The sequence below is a fragment of the Sceloporus occidentalis genome, unplaced genomic scaffold (genome assembly GCF_023333645.1).
Source record: "Sceloporus occidentalis isolate IW3139 unplaced genomic scaffold, rSceOcc1.0.p SCAF_369, whole genome shotgun sequence".
Taxonomy (NCBI): domain Eukaryota; kingdom Metazoa; phylum Chordata; class Lepidosauria; order Squamata; family Phrynosomatidae; genus Sceloporus; species Sceloporus occidentalis.
In genome coordinates, this window is record NW_028317349.1 from 390,367 (window position 1) to 405,130 (window position 14,764).

The following is a 14,764-nucleotide window of genomic DNA, read 5'->3' on the forward strand; positions in this document are numbered from 1 at the left end:
CAATAGTCATTTTTATAACTTCTGACTTGCACTCCTTTTCTCTGTTTCAGATTCATGTAGTTGAGAATTGGGAAGAATCAGAAGGATGTGTCAAAATCTTTTTGATTTTTATACAACTTTTAAAGAAGATGTTATAAAGCTCAAGTATTGAATATTTAAATAACTCACCATCCTATTGCTAGCCATTTTTCTCCTTTTGTAAACAAAAAAAATATATAAAAATCACAAGGAGGCATCTCCAGATTCTTATGTGTCTTGATTACCATGAATCAGCAGCCTCAACAGAAGGCATCAAATAAAAGGACAGGGAAAAAGATTACATTTTTCAATGATCAGCAGTGCCAACAGGTGTCTGGCAAGGAAGCACAGTTAAAAGACCAGCAGTTCTATGGACCTGTGACTAGGCTTCCAGTATCCCAGGCTTCAGATCTCTCCAAATCTGACAATATGATGAACACGGCGATGTACCCTCAGGAGAGACCAGATGCAGTCAGGGTAAACCAGCAGCCAGTGCCCAGCAAGTGGAACTCACAAGAGAGGAGTGACCAAGCCTGGCAGGGCCAACCTGCAAATATGTGGCATCGAAATACTGCAGGTTATGGCGTCCCAATGGTAAATACATACTACAACCAACAAGAGCTGCTCAAGAGAAGCCAGGACAAAGGGGTAGGAGTTTCTCAAGTAGAAATGTATGAAGATGAGATCCAGCAAATGAGGTCTAAGCAGGTGGCTCAACTGCAACAGCAAGCATTTGCACGCCAGCAGGCACATTTAAATTCCATTTTGCACGCGCAGCAGCAACAACAACAACAACAGAATCAGCAGCTTTCTTTGCAGCCCTTTCAAATGGCATTTGGACACCAAGGTCAGAAGCACGCTCTGCAGGAATTTTTCCATGTTTTTCCAGATGCTGCATCCAGTGCTGCTTATGCCACACAACAGAAGCAGCAGACAGCCCTACCTCAGATGCAGCTGTTTGAAAACTTCTATCCAAGCCAACAACAACAACAGCAGGCACCATACGGCATGCAGCAAGCTGTTTCGGTAGCGCAGTCTCACGGAGCGTTGCAGCAGAAGATGCATGTGGTCAGCCAGTCACAGCATGCGCCACCCTCAGAAGAATACATGAAAGCTCTTGCAGAGCAGAGCCAGCAGAGTGTGTTGCCCAAAACCCAGATCCCTTTACCAAGAAGATCACGTAGACTTTCTAAAGAAGGCGTCCCACCACTGGCTCCCTCTGAGATGGCTCAAACAAATAATCCGTACACACAAAATCCATATGAGCATTCAGTGCAACAACATACAGAAGCGCAAGAACGCTACAAAAGGGGGATACAGCAACAAATCCAGAGAGATGTTCAAATACCTATTCAAGATGCCCAGTATTTCAGTAACACAGACCTAAACAAGCTGCCCCCTCCTCAGAATGGAAGTTCTACAGATGTACAGAAAGGGCTTGAACACAACACAACTGGTGCTGTCACAGGGGGAGTAATTCAGACTACGCGGCGAAGGCGCCGTATATCTCAGGAGGCAAATTTGTTTACTCTGGCACAGAAGGCAGCAGAGATGCCGTCCCTTGAAAATACTAAGGTATAGTGACTTAAATTTATTTATTATCTTGGAAAACTTAGTAATTTAAAATTTTAAACTCTGTTTATTTGACCCAGGTAATTTTTGGTCCAGGCTTTGTCACCAATGACTTCTACATGATGGACATTTTACCTGTCCCAGAATGTAGGCTAGAATCCAAATGCTAAATTGTAGGAATAGGGCAGCAAACAGATAGGTCATGGCAGTTATAGTTTAGTAGCAGCTGGGTGATGACTAATCTTGGCAGTAGGATAATGACTACATTGAACTCCCGAGGGACACACTCACCCTGTGGACCTCCAATTGAATGACAGGGACATACACAGAACAATAGAGAAGAGCTTTAACAGACCACAGACTGGCATGAGATTATATTACAATTCTTAATTTATCAGACATTGTTTTAAAATCTTCAAGTTAAACTGATTAAACAACCACCTTGTTATACCCAAAGAGTATCCCCCGACAGATTTTGTCACATGAATGGGACTTGGGCTTAGTCAGAATCATTAAAAGGGCTCTCAAAATGTGTTGCACAGGAATGCTATCACAGCATAATCTCCTGGAACCATTGATTGCTTCATCATTTGATTGACATTTACATAATCAGCAGTTTCTCAAAAAAAGTACAGAACTCGAAGCTTTTCTAGCCAAGCTCAGTGTGCATGTGGAACAACCTTCTGTATCAAGTTACAAAATACATTTCTGTAGCTTATCCAGTTTACATAGAATAACATTAACAAGGAATAATATGTATTTAGTGAGTCAGCAGTTTGCTGCAAAAGCTGTTACTATGGTCTATATTTCCTGTATTCGCGTTATTTATTCCATTTTAATTTAAGATTCTGGCCTAGCTTCAAAATGCACTTTCAAGGTTGTCATACCTTTTAATGGACCAACGTTCATGGTTGGTGATGTGGAGTCACATGAGCTTCGAGGCCTTAGAGATGCTTTCTTCAGATGAAGGAGTGACCTCTGAAGTCTTAAAAGATTACGAGACTCTGCATCTCACTTTGTAAACGTTAGTCCACTGAAAGATATTGCAAACACACGATATCATGTTTTTTAAATTATATATGCAACTAGCCAAGAGAAGGACTTTCTTTAGCAGTGGGAACTTGTATGGCAAAATGTTTACAAGGTTAGCTCCTAGAGTTCCCTTTACCTGGAAAGAAATTGGTCAGTCACTGATATTCACTGATATTCATACCTATTCACAGGACACATTCACACCTGTCATCTATACAGTAGGATAGTGTAACTATCCTATAAAGCCATACAGTAAGTGGCTAAGGGCACAGATAATTGTGTCCCAAGTCTCTAGCTTGAGAGTAACACATTTGCCTACTTTGGTCAAAGAAGAGTTGCCGCCTAGATGAAAAGATTAGTTATGTTTCTGGCTTCAGGGTCACTGTGACCACATGCTATAAGCAGAATAGAACACAGATAAAATTAGTCCAGATCTGTCCCCATGAGGTTGGAGGAGCTGAATTTACACTATGTAGTGATTCTTTATCTGCCTGCAGACTTAACATTTGACTGCAATGACTGAACTTGTTGAAAGTTAAAAATAGGAGCAGGGATGGAGCTACACAGTAGGGAAAATGTCTTGGGCTTGCGTCCAAAATAAAAAGTACATATTACAAAGTAACCTTGTGATGGCATGCATAACATTTGTTGCACCCTGTTTTTTTTTAATGAACATTTGGCTGGTTGATTTGGAATATGAATGAAATAGAACAAAATCTCATGTATGTAATTGTGTCCATAAACAGATTGTTACTTCTCATGTTTCTAGGAGAAACCGGGTTTAGAGTCCAACCTTCGTGGGTTTGGCCTGAAGAGAAACCTAGCATAGTTCTAGAGCTTCATAGTTGACAGTATAACATGATGTTAGAGGCTTTCTTCACTTTGCAGAAACTCTACGGTTCCAAATTATTATTGTAATTGATCAGAACTGGATCATTGTTTCTTTCTATCCCGGAGTAGGGATGAAGATTTTTTCATTATCATAGAACACACTAGTAAACTAATTTCATATTAGGGGTAATATGCCCCTTAATGTGCTGATCTAATTTCATTTTACATTCACATTGACCAGTATTCTGCTTATTCTAAAACTGCAAATGGGATTGCAGAATTGTGTCAGTTCTGGAATCCTATTTGCATCTTTGGAATAAGCAGAATACTGGTTTAGTTCCATACAACTAAAGCTCAGTTAAGTGTTTTGAACGATTGGTTCTTGTCTTTATTGCAGGATGGAGATATGGGGGACAAAAAGAAAAATATGGCATCAAAAAGCAGTGTTGAGTTTCCAGGTTCAACCAAGAGGGCTAAAGTGGACAGTGACATGAGGCCACTGGTAATTCCAGTCTCTGTACCAGTGAAAATGGATAGTGGACGGGAAAAAGCAGAAGATGAAAGGACGCAGAAATCAGCTGCCTTCGAGAGGGACTCTTCTGTCACTAAGCCATCTGTAATAGTCACAAGGCACAAAGCTGGTCACACAAATCTTGGACTCCCAGAATCCACATTACAGGTGAGAGGTGCCATTGCTGGTTGGTCTCCAATATAGTCAGTTCTGATGCCAGGAGGACAGCATGAGGATGATAATTACATAATAAAATACATGACCGAACTAGGGTAGCCACGTGTCAGGGTTTTTACCGAATTTGCTGATAGAGAATAACAACTGTAACTTTTAAAACACATATGTTGGCAATTGTATTACAAAGAAATGTAGTACATTAAAAAAAGGAGAAAGGCAAGAATAAGAGGTGATCCAGAAAACCTAGGCGAGCACTGGTATGCGAAGGAAGGCTTTGTATAATGCTATTGCACTGCATAAATTGGTGTTTAAGATAACACAGCTGAAAATATTTTTCAGAAACAGATAAAGGCCAGAAGCTGATAACATTGGCAAGAGACCCCCCCCCCCCCCCAATTCACAGAAAATGCAATGGGGAAAGCAAATATAGGTGAAAATAAGCTTCATTTTCTTAGAGGGGGTTATCATGAAGAGATAAAAACATAAAATCTGTACCTAAATTGTCAAGTTGCCCATGTTTTAATGATTTTGCCCCCTTCTGCCACCCATTTACCCCCTCCCTTGGTGCATTTCATTTCTGCAAGTTAGATGCCTGTTCCCTGCGGATCTCCCTGCGTGGAAGAGACTTAAAGCTCTGGTAGATGATGTCATACCCCAGATACAGATGTCTCTAGTCATCTAATATCTCATTACTTCACTACTAGACAGCTAAGCAAATGGATCACAAGGGGAGCAGCACTGGCTGGAACTCGGGGTTCAGCTGTAGCTACATACCCTGCAACACCTATAATTTTACCTTCTGTATATACGAGGTTTCAGAATAAGAAGAGACTGTGATCTTGTGTAAATTGTGTAAATCTTACGTTAGTGATCCTACCTTATTGATCCATTCTATAAGTATAGGAGAACTTGAGTTTCCAGTGAGGTGGAATTAAATGCATGGCACATCCAAATGCAATAAACCCACATATCTCTTACTGAGAGGTTACACAGCTAATAAAATAGCCTGTTGCATTAGCAAAAAGCTGACTCCTGAATCATGAATCACAACAAAACTACTCTGGGGTAACTGAACTTAGTAGCTGCAATATAACATACGGATTCATAGAATTATTACGTTTTTCTTGTTTTCCATCTCCTAATTCAGCTTCTGCTCAAGTGTCTGATGAATAAGTACAATGCATAATTTTATGTGCACATATATGTGACAAACCCCTTTCTTACTTTTATCAGGCAAACGATGGTTCTCAGGCATCAGAGGGAGAGACCCCTTCCCGGAAGCCAAAGCAGCGACCAAGACCAGAACCTCTCTTTATCCCTCCAAAACCTGGCACTTTCATTGTTCCTGTTGTGTACTCCAACATTACACCATATCAAAGCCACCTCCGGTCACCGGTGCGTGTTCCGGACCACCCTGGGGACCGAAATTTTGAGTTGCCTCCTTACACCCCCCCTCCCATTCTTAGCCCAGTACGTGAGGGCTCTGGACTTTATTTCAATACCATCTTGTCTGCTGGTGCCATGCCCCCACCAATCACACCCAAAAGCTCCACGCGAACCCTGCTGAGATCCAGTAAGTTTTCTGCAATATATAGTAACATTACACCAGTAATTCGCTGTTGTAAAATATTTCAATATGCCTCAAAACCTGCAAAACATCTGTCTATTTTAGGATATTTCTAAACATGCTCAGGGAAGTTTGGACTGAACGTGAACTAATAGAAAAGATTTGTGTAATTGTAAAATACCGGGGTTGGTGGTGAAGGACTCGTGTCATATTTTACTCTTTTGCGAATGGTTTAATTTTATTGATTGCTAGCGTCTCCATTGTGATAATAGTCTTTTACTTTGCTCTGCAGATAGCACAGAGGATATGCCGCCATTGCTCACGGCGATAGGTGAAGCTACTCCAGTTAGCATTGAACCGTAAGTTTTGTAAGGAGCCAAACTTGGCTGTGACTTCATGTCGGTTTCTTTTTACCACCAGTCTTGTAAGAATAACTATAAATTTCAAATATATGTATTTCCTGATAATTTACTTGTAAAATAAAGAGATTTATTAAACAGAAATCCTGGAGGCTGTTTACTTTTGATGAATTAATATTTTGTTCTTCATAATTGCCCGTAGTTCTTGACATTATTTTCCTTTCTTCAGACGTATTAACATTGGTCCGCGATTCCAGGCAGATATTCCAGGGCTAAGAGACAGGTCTTTAGCCATTGGTGATAAGCACAAAGCTGACCTTGTTTGGTGGCCCTGGGAAGAATCTGAGGACAACCAAGGGAAAGGTGAGTAGAAAGGAAAAGATTGGGTGAACATTTCTAATTTTACAATGACTGGTAAACCAGGAATGTATAGATAAGGAACAAGTCAAATATGGGGTGTAAAAATATGTCTTATCTTGATTTTATTGTGGTGTTTGTGTGCCCTGGGATGTTGCTGAGTGTTTGGTTTCCGTATCTATGTTCTGAATACTTTTCTATTTTGGGATTATAGTGGAAGAATTATTGACTGCGGCATGTTCCAGCATCCTACCAGGAGGGGGCACCAATCAGGAGCTGGCACTACATTACCTTCATGAGTCAAGGGGAAACATACTGGTAATGACCCCTTTTTCTCACATCTGTTCACAGTTTGTAAGCTCTGTTGCAAAAATATATAGATACACAACGAGGGTTGTGTATAAAATGTTATCCGAAGTTTGGAAAATCACCATAGCAACCACCAGAGCAGTCCCCTGGACAAGACCATTTCATTGATAACGTATGCAAAAAATCATACCAGTTACGTGCACATGACCTATTTTAGAAGAAAACCAGATAGTTGTATGATTGGAGCTGAAACGCTTCACAACAGTAAAAATAATCAGGTTTCAGTAGCATACTGTACACAAAAGCACAGGCACATAACGATTTTGTTATATTTAATTCATATTGATTTCTTCTGTATCAGGCTGCACTCACCAAGCTGCTTCTGAAGAAACCTCTAAGGAGCAGAAACCATCCATTGGCTGACTACCATTACTCAGGTAATTATCTTTTTGAAGTTTCTTGAGTTAAGATTAAACTACTAATAATGTTTTTTGTGAATAAATGTAAGGATATTGCAATCTACGCAGCTCACAAAATAATCCACACAACCAGTTTGTAGGGAAACTACCACCGTGTTGTTTTATTGCTAGAATCAGATTAAAAATAGGTTTTTCAAAAATATTGTGCTTTTTTCACTTAACAAAAAACAGTTCCAACTTTTTTAGGCAGCTGTATATTAGCCATGGTATGTGCTCTAGCTCTGTTATATTAGCCCGATCCATTATATAAATACCCTGACTTCTTATCATACTATCAGTGGTAAACAATAGAATGTCTCATTGTTAATCACCCAGCTAGACACTCTAAAAACCAGAAGTCTATTGCGTTAGGCCACGTTAGGTGAGCCCGCTGCAAGACTGCCTCCCCAGGCAATACAACATTATTCACAAAGGGACCGTCTGACCTCGTGGCCCCTATGCCGAAGGATCACTCAGAGCCTGGTGCAGAAAAATAACCAGAATTTAAGGGGGAAATCGCCACGTTCCAGGTGATCCATAATCCTAAACCTTTTGGTTACTTTCGCTTAAGGTGATGTAAAATAAAATCTAACTTTCTTTGCCCATGTTTACAGGGAACTCAGAAGGTAAACGGATTTCTGTATTTCATACAGGCACATAGTCTGTAGCAGCCATACAAAAAATTTCTTAAAATAAATGGATCACGGCAATGGATCATCGAACGACGGATTAAGTATCTGATTAAACAGCATTTGTTCATTCAGACGTTGATTAATCAGCTACTTCATCTTTCCTCTTATGATCCATCTTATTCGGCTTTGTGGCTGCAGGACTAACCATTTAATATTCCATTACCACGTGCCTTGTTGATTCTTTCCTTAGATTAAAACATGTACAATATAAATTTTACTTTACATTCCCTCTTAACTCTTGTCCAGCCTGTAACGTAGGGTCCTCGGTGAGTTTGACTGTTTAGCCATTGACGCTTTTCTTACATTGGTGCAGCCACTGTCTGCAGTTTACTTTGTATAATGTTGCAGACTGTACACAGTCATTGGAACGTGACTGTTCTCCACTCTTTCGACATCTTGTGCCTGACACATCACAAATCAGACCTACGTAATCTTTGTGATGTTAATGGACATTTTGGGGCTTTGTGCTCTGTATCGACCTGTCATCACTGGGTATCGTCCTCTTCACGAGACTGGGACATACATTGCCCTTGGTAGGCCAGCACAACTACCTGAGAGTTAAAGGTAGGAAACTGGTACATTTTAATATTTATCACTACTAATGTCTTATTGTTCTCTCTTTTAGGATCTGATAGGTGGTCTGTATCTGAGAAGAGGTTATTTAACAAAGGAATGGCCATTTACAAGAAAGACTTTCTGCTGGTACAGAAACTGGTATGTGAAGGGGGGGTCCGGGGGGCTACACAGCCGAAACATACTAAGCTTTTCATTTGAACGATTTATTCTTGTCTCAGCTCACTTAATTCATCTGCATGCACAATTTACATCAGTTACTTTAGGGGGGATGAAGTGCTTTTTATCAAAACCCTTGGGAACACATTGAATAGTTTATATTTTAAATTGTATGTGTGCGTATATATATATATATATATATATATATTCACACATATATATATATATATATATATATATATATATATATATATATATATATATATATATATATATATATTATTGTACATTTTAAAGCTCTTTTGATTTAAGATGACAAAAATAATTTGCTTTTCCTTCTTTAATTTTTCACTCTAGATTAAAACAAAGACTGTCGCTCAGTGCGTAGAATTCTATTATACATACAAAAAGCAGGTAAAGATTGGCCGTAACGGAATGTTAATCTTTGGTGATGTAGAAGGTTCAGGTGATGAGAGAAACCCAAGAGAGGATTCGGAAGTTGACATTAAGGTATTACTTTTTTGGTGGGGGTTTGAAGTCTCGATCATGTCTGGAGCTATTATTCTCAGCCCTTCCATTTTATCACAAGATGTTCATGGCTAAAGGTTTTGAGACTTCCGAGCTTAATTTTGCAGCCGTGATTATTGGTTGTCTTTCCGTTAAAGAGTCAGCCTTGTTAATCCCGTAACTGGAGGTTTCTTACAAGAAATTGTAAGGAAAGTCATTCCCATTGCCTTCTGGAGTTTAGCTGTAGAGGGTGAACATGATGTCCCAACTCTGTGTGCCAGATACAGTCCGAGCAAGCAAATACCCTGGATGCTTGCAGATTGGGTAGCTTCCAGAAGTTTGCACATTGAAAATGTTTTTGTAGGAGTGATAGGAGGAGTGTCAAAGATCCTGTCCTATGTAGCTTTTAATGGAGTGCCAAACTGTTTTGAGATCCAGAACTCATGTGACGGCTGATCAGCTGATCCCTGAAAAGTATTTAGCGGCAAGATGCCCAGTGACTTACAGGTTTCTATCATCACAGAAACAGCAAAACACAAACACTACATAGCAGATTTTGTATTGGACTATTTGTGCAGGTTGTCCGTGAAATATGTTTGTCGGGCCTAAGCTTCGCCTCAGTTTATATATTTTGCTGAGCTATCCGGCCCTTTGCCTCCTATGCCTTTATGTGCCAAAACATCTTCAACACTGCAGTTCTCACCTGTATGGCCCCAAAAATATTAATGTAGGATTACACCCATTATGTGACTCTTGGTAAAGATCTGTATTAAACATCTGTATGTATGTATGTGTATGTGTGTATAATATATATATATATATATATATATATATATATATATATATATATATATTGTCGCGTCTACCACAAGCCAGAGCACTCACCGCGGAAGTTCTTCTCCTGGAGGAGTGCGCAGAGACGCAACCCCCAGGTATTCAATGATCCCAACAGTGAGGAGGCCCTGGAGTAAGTAGATATGGAGAGGTAGATAGTCTCTGGGTACAGCTGGAGAGATCTCCACCGAAATAGTGTAGGAGGAGAGCAAAACAAACGCAGAGTCAGACGAGCCAGGGGTCATACACGGGACGGGTAGTCGGCCAGAAGGTGGGTCAGATCCAAAGCGGGTAGTCAGACGATCCAGGTCATACACAGGACGGGTAGTCAGCCAGAAGGTGGGTCAGATCCAAGACGGGTAGTCAGACGATCCAGGTCATACACGTAGAGGAACAAACACAGCCAAATCGCAGAGCAGAGGGTAGTCAGGACAAGCCAAAGGGTCAGATAACTCATAGAACGCACTAGACAGGTAACCAGCAAAAGACCACACCAGGGTACCGGTAACAGGGCTTCCGGATTTTTTAATTTGGCGCCGGTAGCCACCACGCCCCCAACGCTGATGTCACACGCACCCCCTACCTGCCAAAACGCGGCAGCTGCAGCTAAACTTAGCTGCAGTAACGCGCGTGTCCAGCAGGGGGAGCACGACAGCAATGCTGAACACCCGGCCGACGCTTCCTCCTGACCTCGCCACGAGGTAAGTGTAGCGGCGAGCCGGGAGCCGGACGGACGGACGCAGGACGACGGGGGACAGCGGATCCACGGGAGCGGGTGACATATATATATATATATATATATATATAATTCTGGAAGCACGATTTTTGTTTTGTGAATATTGTGCACATTCAGTGATATTGTTCACGCTACTTTGCATAGATGGCAAGCCAATTATAGCCTAACTTCCTGCATTCACTCATTTTTATTTAAAAAAAAACATTCACATCTCCTGGAACTACACTCTACAATTACTGGTGAAATGATTAAGGTCCAGAATAAAGTCAATTAGCAAATAATAGATATTAACATAACGTTCCCAAAGAAGATAGTCCAAAGTAACTTGCGATACGTTATACTGGAGTAGAGTAAGAGTCACATAAGTTTTTAACCTCAGAAGTCCCTCAATTACTTCTGAAGAATATATATATATATATATATATATACACCGTATTTTCTCAATTATAAGAGGACCCTGATTATAAGATGACCCCCCCAAAATTTTAATATTAATTTAGGAAAAAAAGAAAAACCCTGAATATAAGACGACCCTATAGGAAAAAAGTTTTACCAGTAAATATTCATGTAAACTATTTTTTCATATTTAATAAAAATTGATTTCCTTTTATTTGCCACCCTGCCTCCCCGAAATGCCTTTTAACCCCCTATTTGCCACTCTGCCTCCCAGATATGCCTAATACACCCATATGTCACTCTGCCTCCCTGACATGCATTTTAACCACCTATTTGCCACCCCCCAGGTATGCCTTATACCCCTATAAGCCACTCTGCCTCCCTTATATGCCCTCTATATGCCACTCTGCCAGAAAACCATTAAACCCCACCCCCATGCCACTCTTAATCCCCAATGCCACTCTTAATCCCCCCCCTTTACTTGTGACCCGTGCTTCAGACTCCCTGGTGTCTAGTGTAGAACTCCGCTGCTGGTGGCCAGTACTTCTGCCGGGGCTTCTTTTACTGAGCGCCGGCATCACATGACCTTCCGGTGCTCCACCATAGAAGCCCTGGCAGCAGCGGAGGTTGTCTGTGCGCACCCTGCAAACTTTCACTGGTTGCGGGGTGCGTGCAGACAACCACCGCTGCAGCCGGAACTTCCGCCATGGCTTCTTTGGTGGAGCACCGGAAGGTCATGTGATGCCAGTGCTCTGTCATTGAAGCCCCCAGAGGAAGTGCTGGCAGCAGAAGCTGCAAGAGAGGAGGATCCAGGTCCCCTTCAGCGCTGCAGGGGATCTGGATCTTAGTCTTGTAATCAGACCTCTATTTGAGAAGACAATCTCGAATATAAGACGAGGGATATGTTTCAGAGCATTTGCTCTGAGAAAAACCTTGTATAATACGGTAATATGCCTGAAGAAGAGGCCTAAATAGTCTTGAAAGCTTGCAATCTGGTATACAGCAGTTAGTCAATAAATGTATTTGCTTTTTAATTTTGTGTGTCAGAGATGGGCAAGTGTGTGGATTCATTATAATCTCCCTTACAAAGTGTGTCTGCTTTATATAGCCCATGTCTTAAGCATGATAACTAGTAAAACCACTCACAATTACCATATTATGGTAATTAGAATCATCCCATGGGTAAGCCTTGTTTTGCCTCTTTTATCTTCAGAGTTCTCAGCGACTTGCTGCTGTTACCAGAAGAGATCTGCCAAACCAAGATTCTTCTGATGAAGAAAAGGAGTCAATGGTACAGATAGAAGAAACAATTGACGAGGAGAAGAAGGCATCTCTCCCACCAAAGATCACTCAGACCCTGGAAGCCCGTGAAACAGTAAGTGTTCTATTTGAAAGTGCTAATTTTACCTACCTGTTTCTAGCTAGTACAGAATATATGATCAAAATAATGGTATCTAAAGACATTCTTCTCATAAAAAATCTAAAATTACAGCTGAACACAAAGAGCGCAGAAATGTTAAAACAGCCATTGTCGTGAAGGGTAGAAAATGAAACTGTTGCAAAGGAGTTAAAGTTTCTCAGTAGGCTGAGAACTGGGTGTTTCTGCAATGTGCTTTATGTTTGATTAGCAACATATTGCTTACCCCTCTGTAAAGAACTTTTTAACAGATAATGTAATTTTAAGAATTCCAAAACAAGGACAGAAGAAGGCACTCATTCTTTATTGGATGTTGGCTAACTTATGGTTTGTCCCTCAGGGGAATGACACCATCATTCTCAGAAACCAGGGCCCTGATACAAAAATGCCAAAACCCAGGGGAAGGAAGCCACGGAAAAAGTTTCCTCCAGATGGAATAAAGAAACCAGAGGCTGGAAGTAAGCCACAAGAGCCGGAAGGCATTTTCCCGTGCAAAAAATGCGGAAGGTAAGCATGATGATTGCTATTGTCCCTCATTTATAGATAAACAGCGATAACTGGTATATGATACCTTTCTTTGTCCCTTTTATCTATTTATCACATTTCCCCTCTCTCTTCTCTCCTTCAAGCTATACATATTGAGACCCCTAATGCTTTTAATTCTGCAAACCATTTTAGTAGCTCTCCTCTATAATGTCAAAATGCTTCTGGAGATCAGGTTTCTAGAGCTGTACTTTGGGTGAAGTCTGTCTAGAGATCTGTAAAGTAGCAGAACCACCTCCCTTTTTTCTACCATTAGTGTTTTATTTAGTAAAAGAGAGATATGTTCAGGGCAGCTGAACTATTGGCACTATTAGCAACACATCTTCAAAAGTCTTAAGTTTTAAGATTAACAAATGAAAAGCTGTGAAGTCATCGGTTCCTCTTTAAGCAGTGGTGGGTCATGGAATTTTTTTTGAGATTTTTTACACAGTTATATTACAGGCTGGGGAAAGTAATTACGCTCTTGTGTTCTTGACTTTCTCTTGTACCTTCTATATCTGCTTTCTTCAAACATTATGTAACATGGGTTACCATTGAAAGGTTTAACGATCAGGAAGTTAATACCGTATTTGCTTGATTATAAGATGATCCTGAAAATAAGATGACCCCCCAAAATTTGAATATTAATTTAGGAAAAAAAGCCTGAATATAAGAATATCCTATAGGAAAAAAGTTTTACTAGTAAATATTAATTCACATATATTTAATATATGCCACTCTGCCTCCCAGATATGCCTCTTGACCCCTATTTGCCACTCTGCCCCCAGATATGCGTACCTGGCAACTGCTGCCTGCACTTCTGCCGGGGCTTCTATGAATGAGCACCAGAAGGTCATGTGATGCCGGGGCTCCATCATAGAAGCCCCCAGAGGAAGTGCTGGCAGCAGCGGAGGTTGTCTGCGAGCATCAACGCACCGGCTGCCAGAGAGGAGGATCCAGGTCCCTTGCAGCGCTGTGGGGATCTTGATCTTAGTCTTGCAGTCAGACCTTGAATATAAGACGGTAGAGCATTTGAAATACTAAAATATTCACCTTTATTATGAACCCATAAACTCTGTTTGGAAATATCTTATCTTTGGGATATCACAAATTCTAAGCTCAAATGTATTTCAGGGTGTTCCTCAAAGTGAAAAGTCGCAGTGCCCATATGAAGAGCCATGCGGAACAGGAGAAGAAAGCAGCAGCACAAAGACAGAACGAGTTGGCGGCAGCTCAGGCGGCAGCACATGCAAGATTACGGCATGCCGAGAGTAGCGAGAATGAGAGCAGTACCAGTGATGGCAGCGACAGCAGTAGCGAGAGCTATGAAAGTTCCGATGATGGAGAGATCTAGGACGAGCTTTGGTCACATTAGCGCAGTGAGGCTGGATCCTCGCTCTTTATTTCTGCGTTTGGGGCTGGGGGATACAGTTTTACACTGCTTACTTTTCTCAGAGGATGAAACTTTGTGAACAGTTCAAACAGACTTGGGAAATTTTTGCTTTCTATAATATATGAATATTTATTGTGGGGAAAAGTATATTTGATCTACAATGTATTTTAAGAGAAAACCTATATTTTCTACTCTACACATGTGCCTGTTTTACGAACAAGTAATCATTTCTTTACTTGCCCTGGTGGGGGTGAAAACAACAAAAAGATTTCTTTGCAGGGCTTCCTTTGGCTCTGCTTCTTTGAGACAATACTCTGTTCAGGATTCCATTAGTGCGTAATGGC

The 14,764-nt window shown here is 40.9% G+C and overlaps 1 protein-coding gene across 1 annotated transcript; it reads left to right on the plus strand.

Annotated features, from left to right (window-relative positions):
- Positions 1-264: 264 nt before the first annotated feature.
- On the plus strand, positions 265-14,381 carry LOC149273536 (mitotic deacetylase-associated SANT domain protein-like). The gene is made up of 12 exons (XM_089506190.1): positions 265-1,593; positions 3,851-4,132; positions 5,375-5,714; positions 6,001-6,067; positions 6,297-6,430; positions 6,639-6,742; positions 7,095-7,170; positions 8,509-8,597; positions 8,973-9,125; positions 12,302-12,463; positions 12,846-13,012; positions 14,162-14,381. The coding sequence occupies exons 1-12, from the start codon at positions 265-267 to the stop codon at positions 14,379-14,381; spliced, it is 3,123 nt and encodes a 1,040-aa protein (XP_089362316.1).
- The last annotated feature ends 383 nt before the right edge of the window (positions 14,382-14,764 follow it).

Coding starts and splice junctions, on each gene's coding strand:
- LOC149273536 (XM_089506190.1), top strand. CDS start 265: ATGAATCAGCAGCCTCAACAGAAGGCATCAAATAAAAGGACAGGGAAA. Junction 5,715..6,000: donor GCGAACCCTGCTGAGATCCA/GTAAGTTTTCTG, acceptor TTTGCTCTGCAG/ATAGCACAGAGGATATGCCG. Junction 8,598..8,972: donor TTCTGCTGGTACAGAAACTG/GTATGTGAAGGG, acceptor TTTTCACTCTAG/ATTAAAACAAAGACTGTCGC.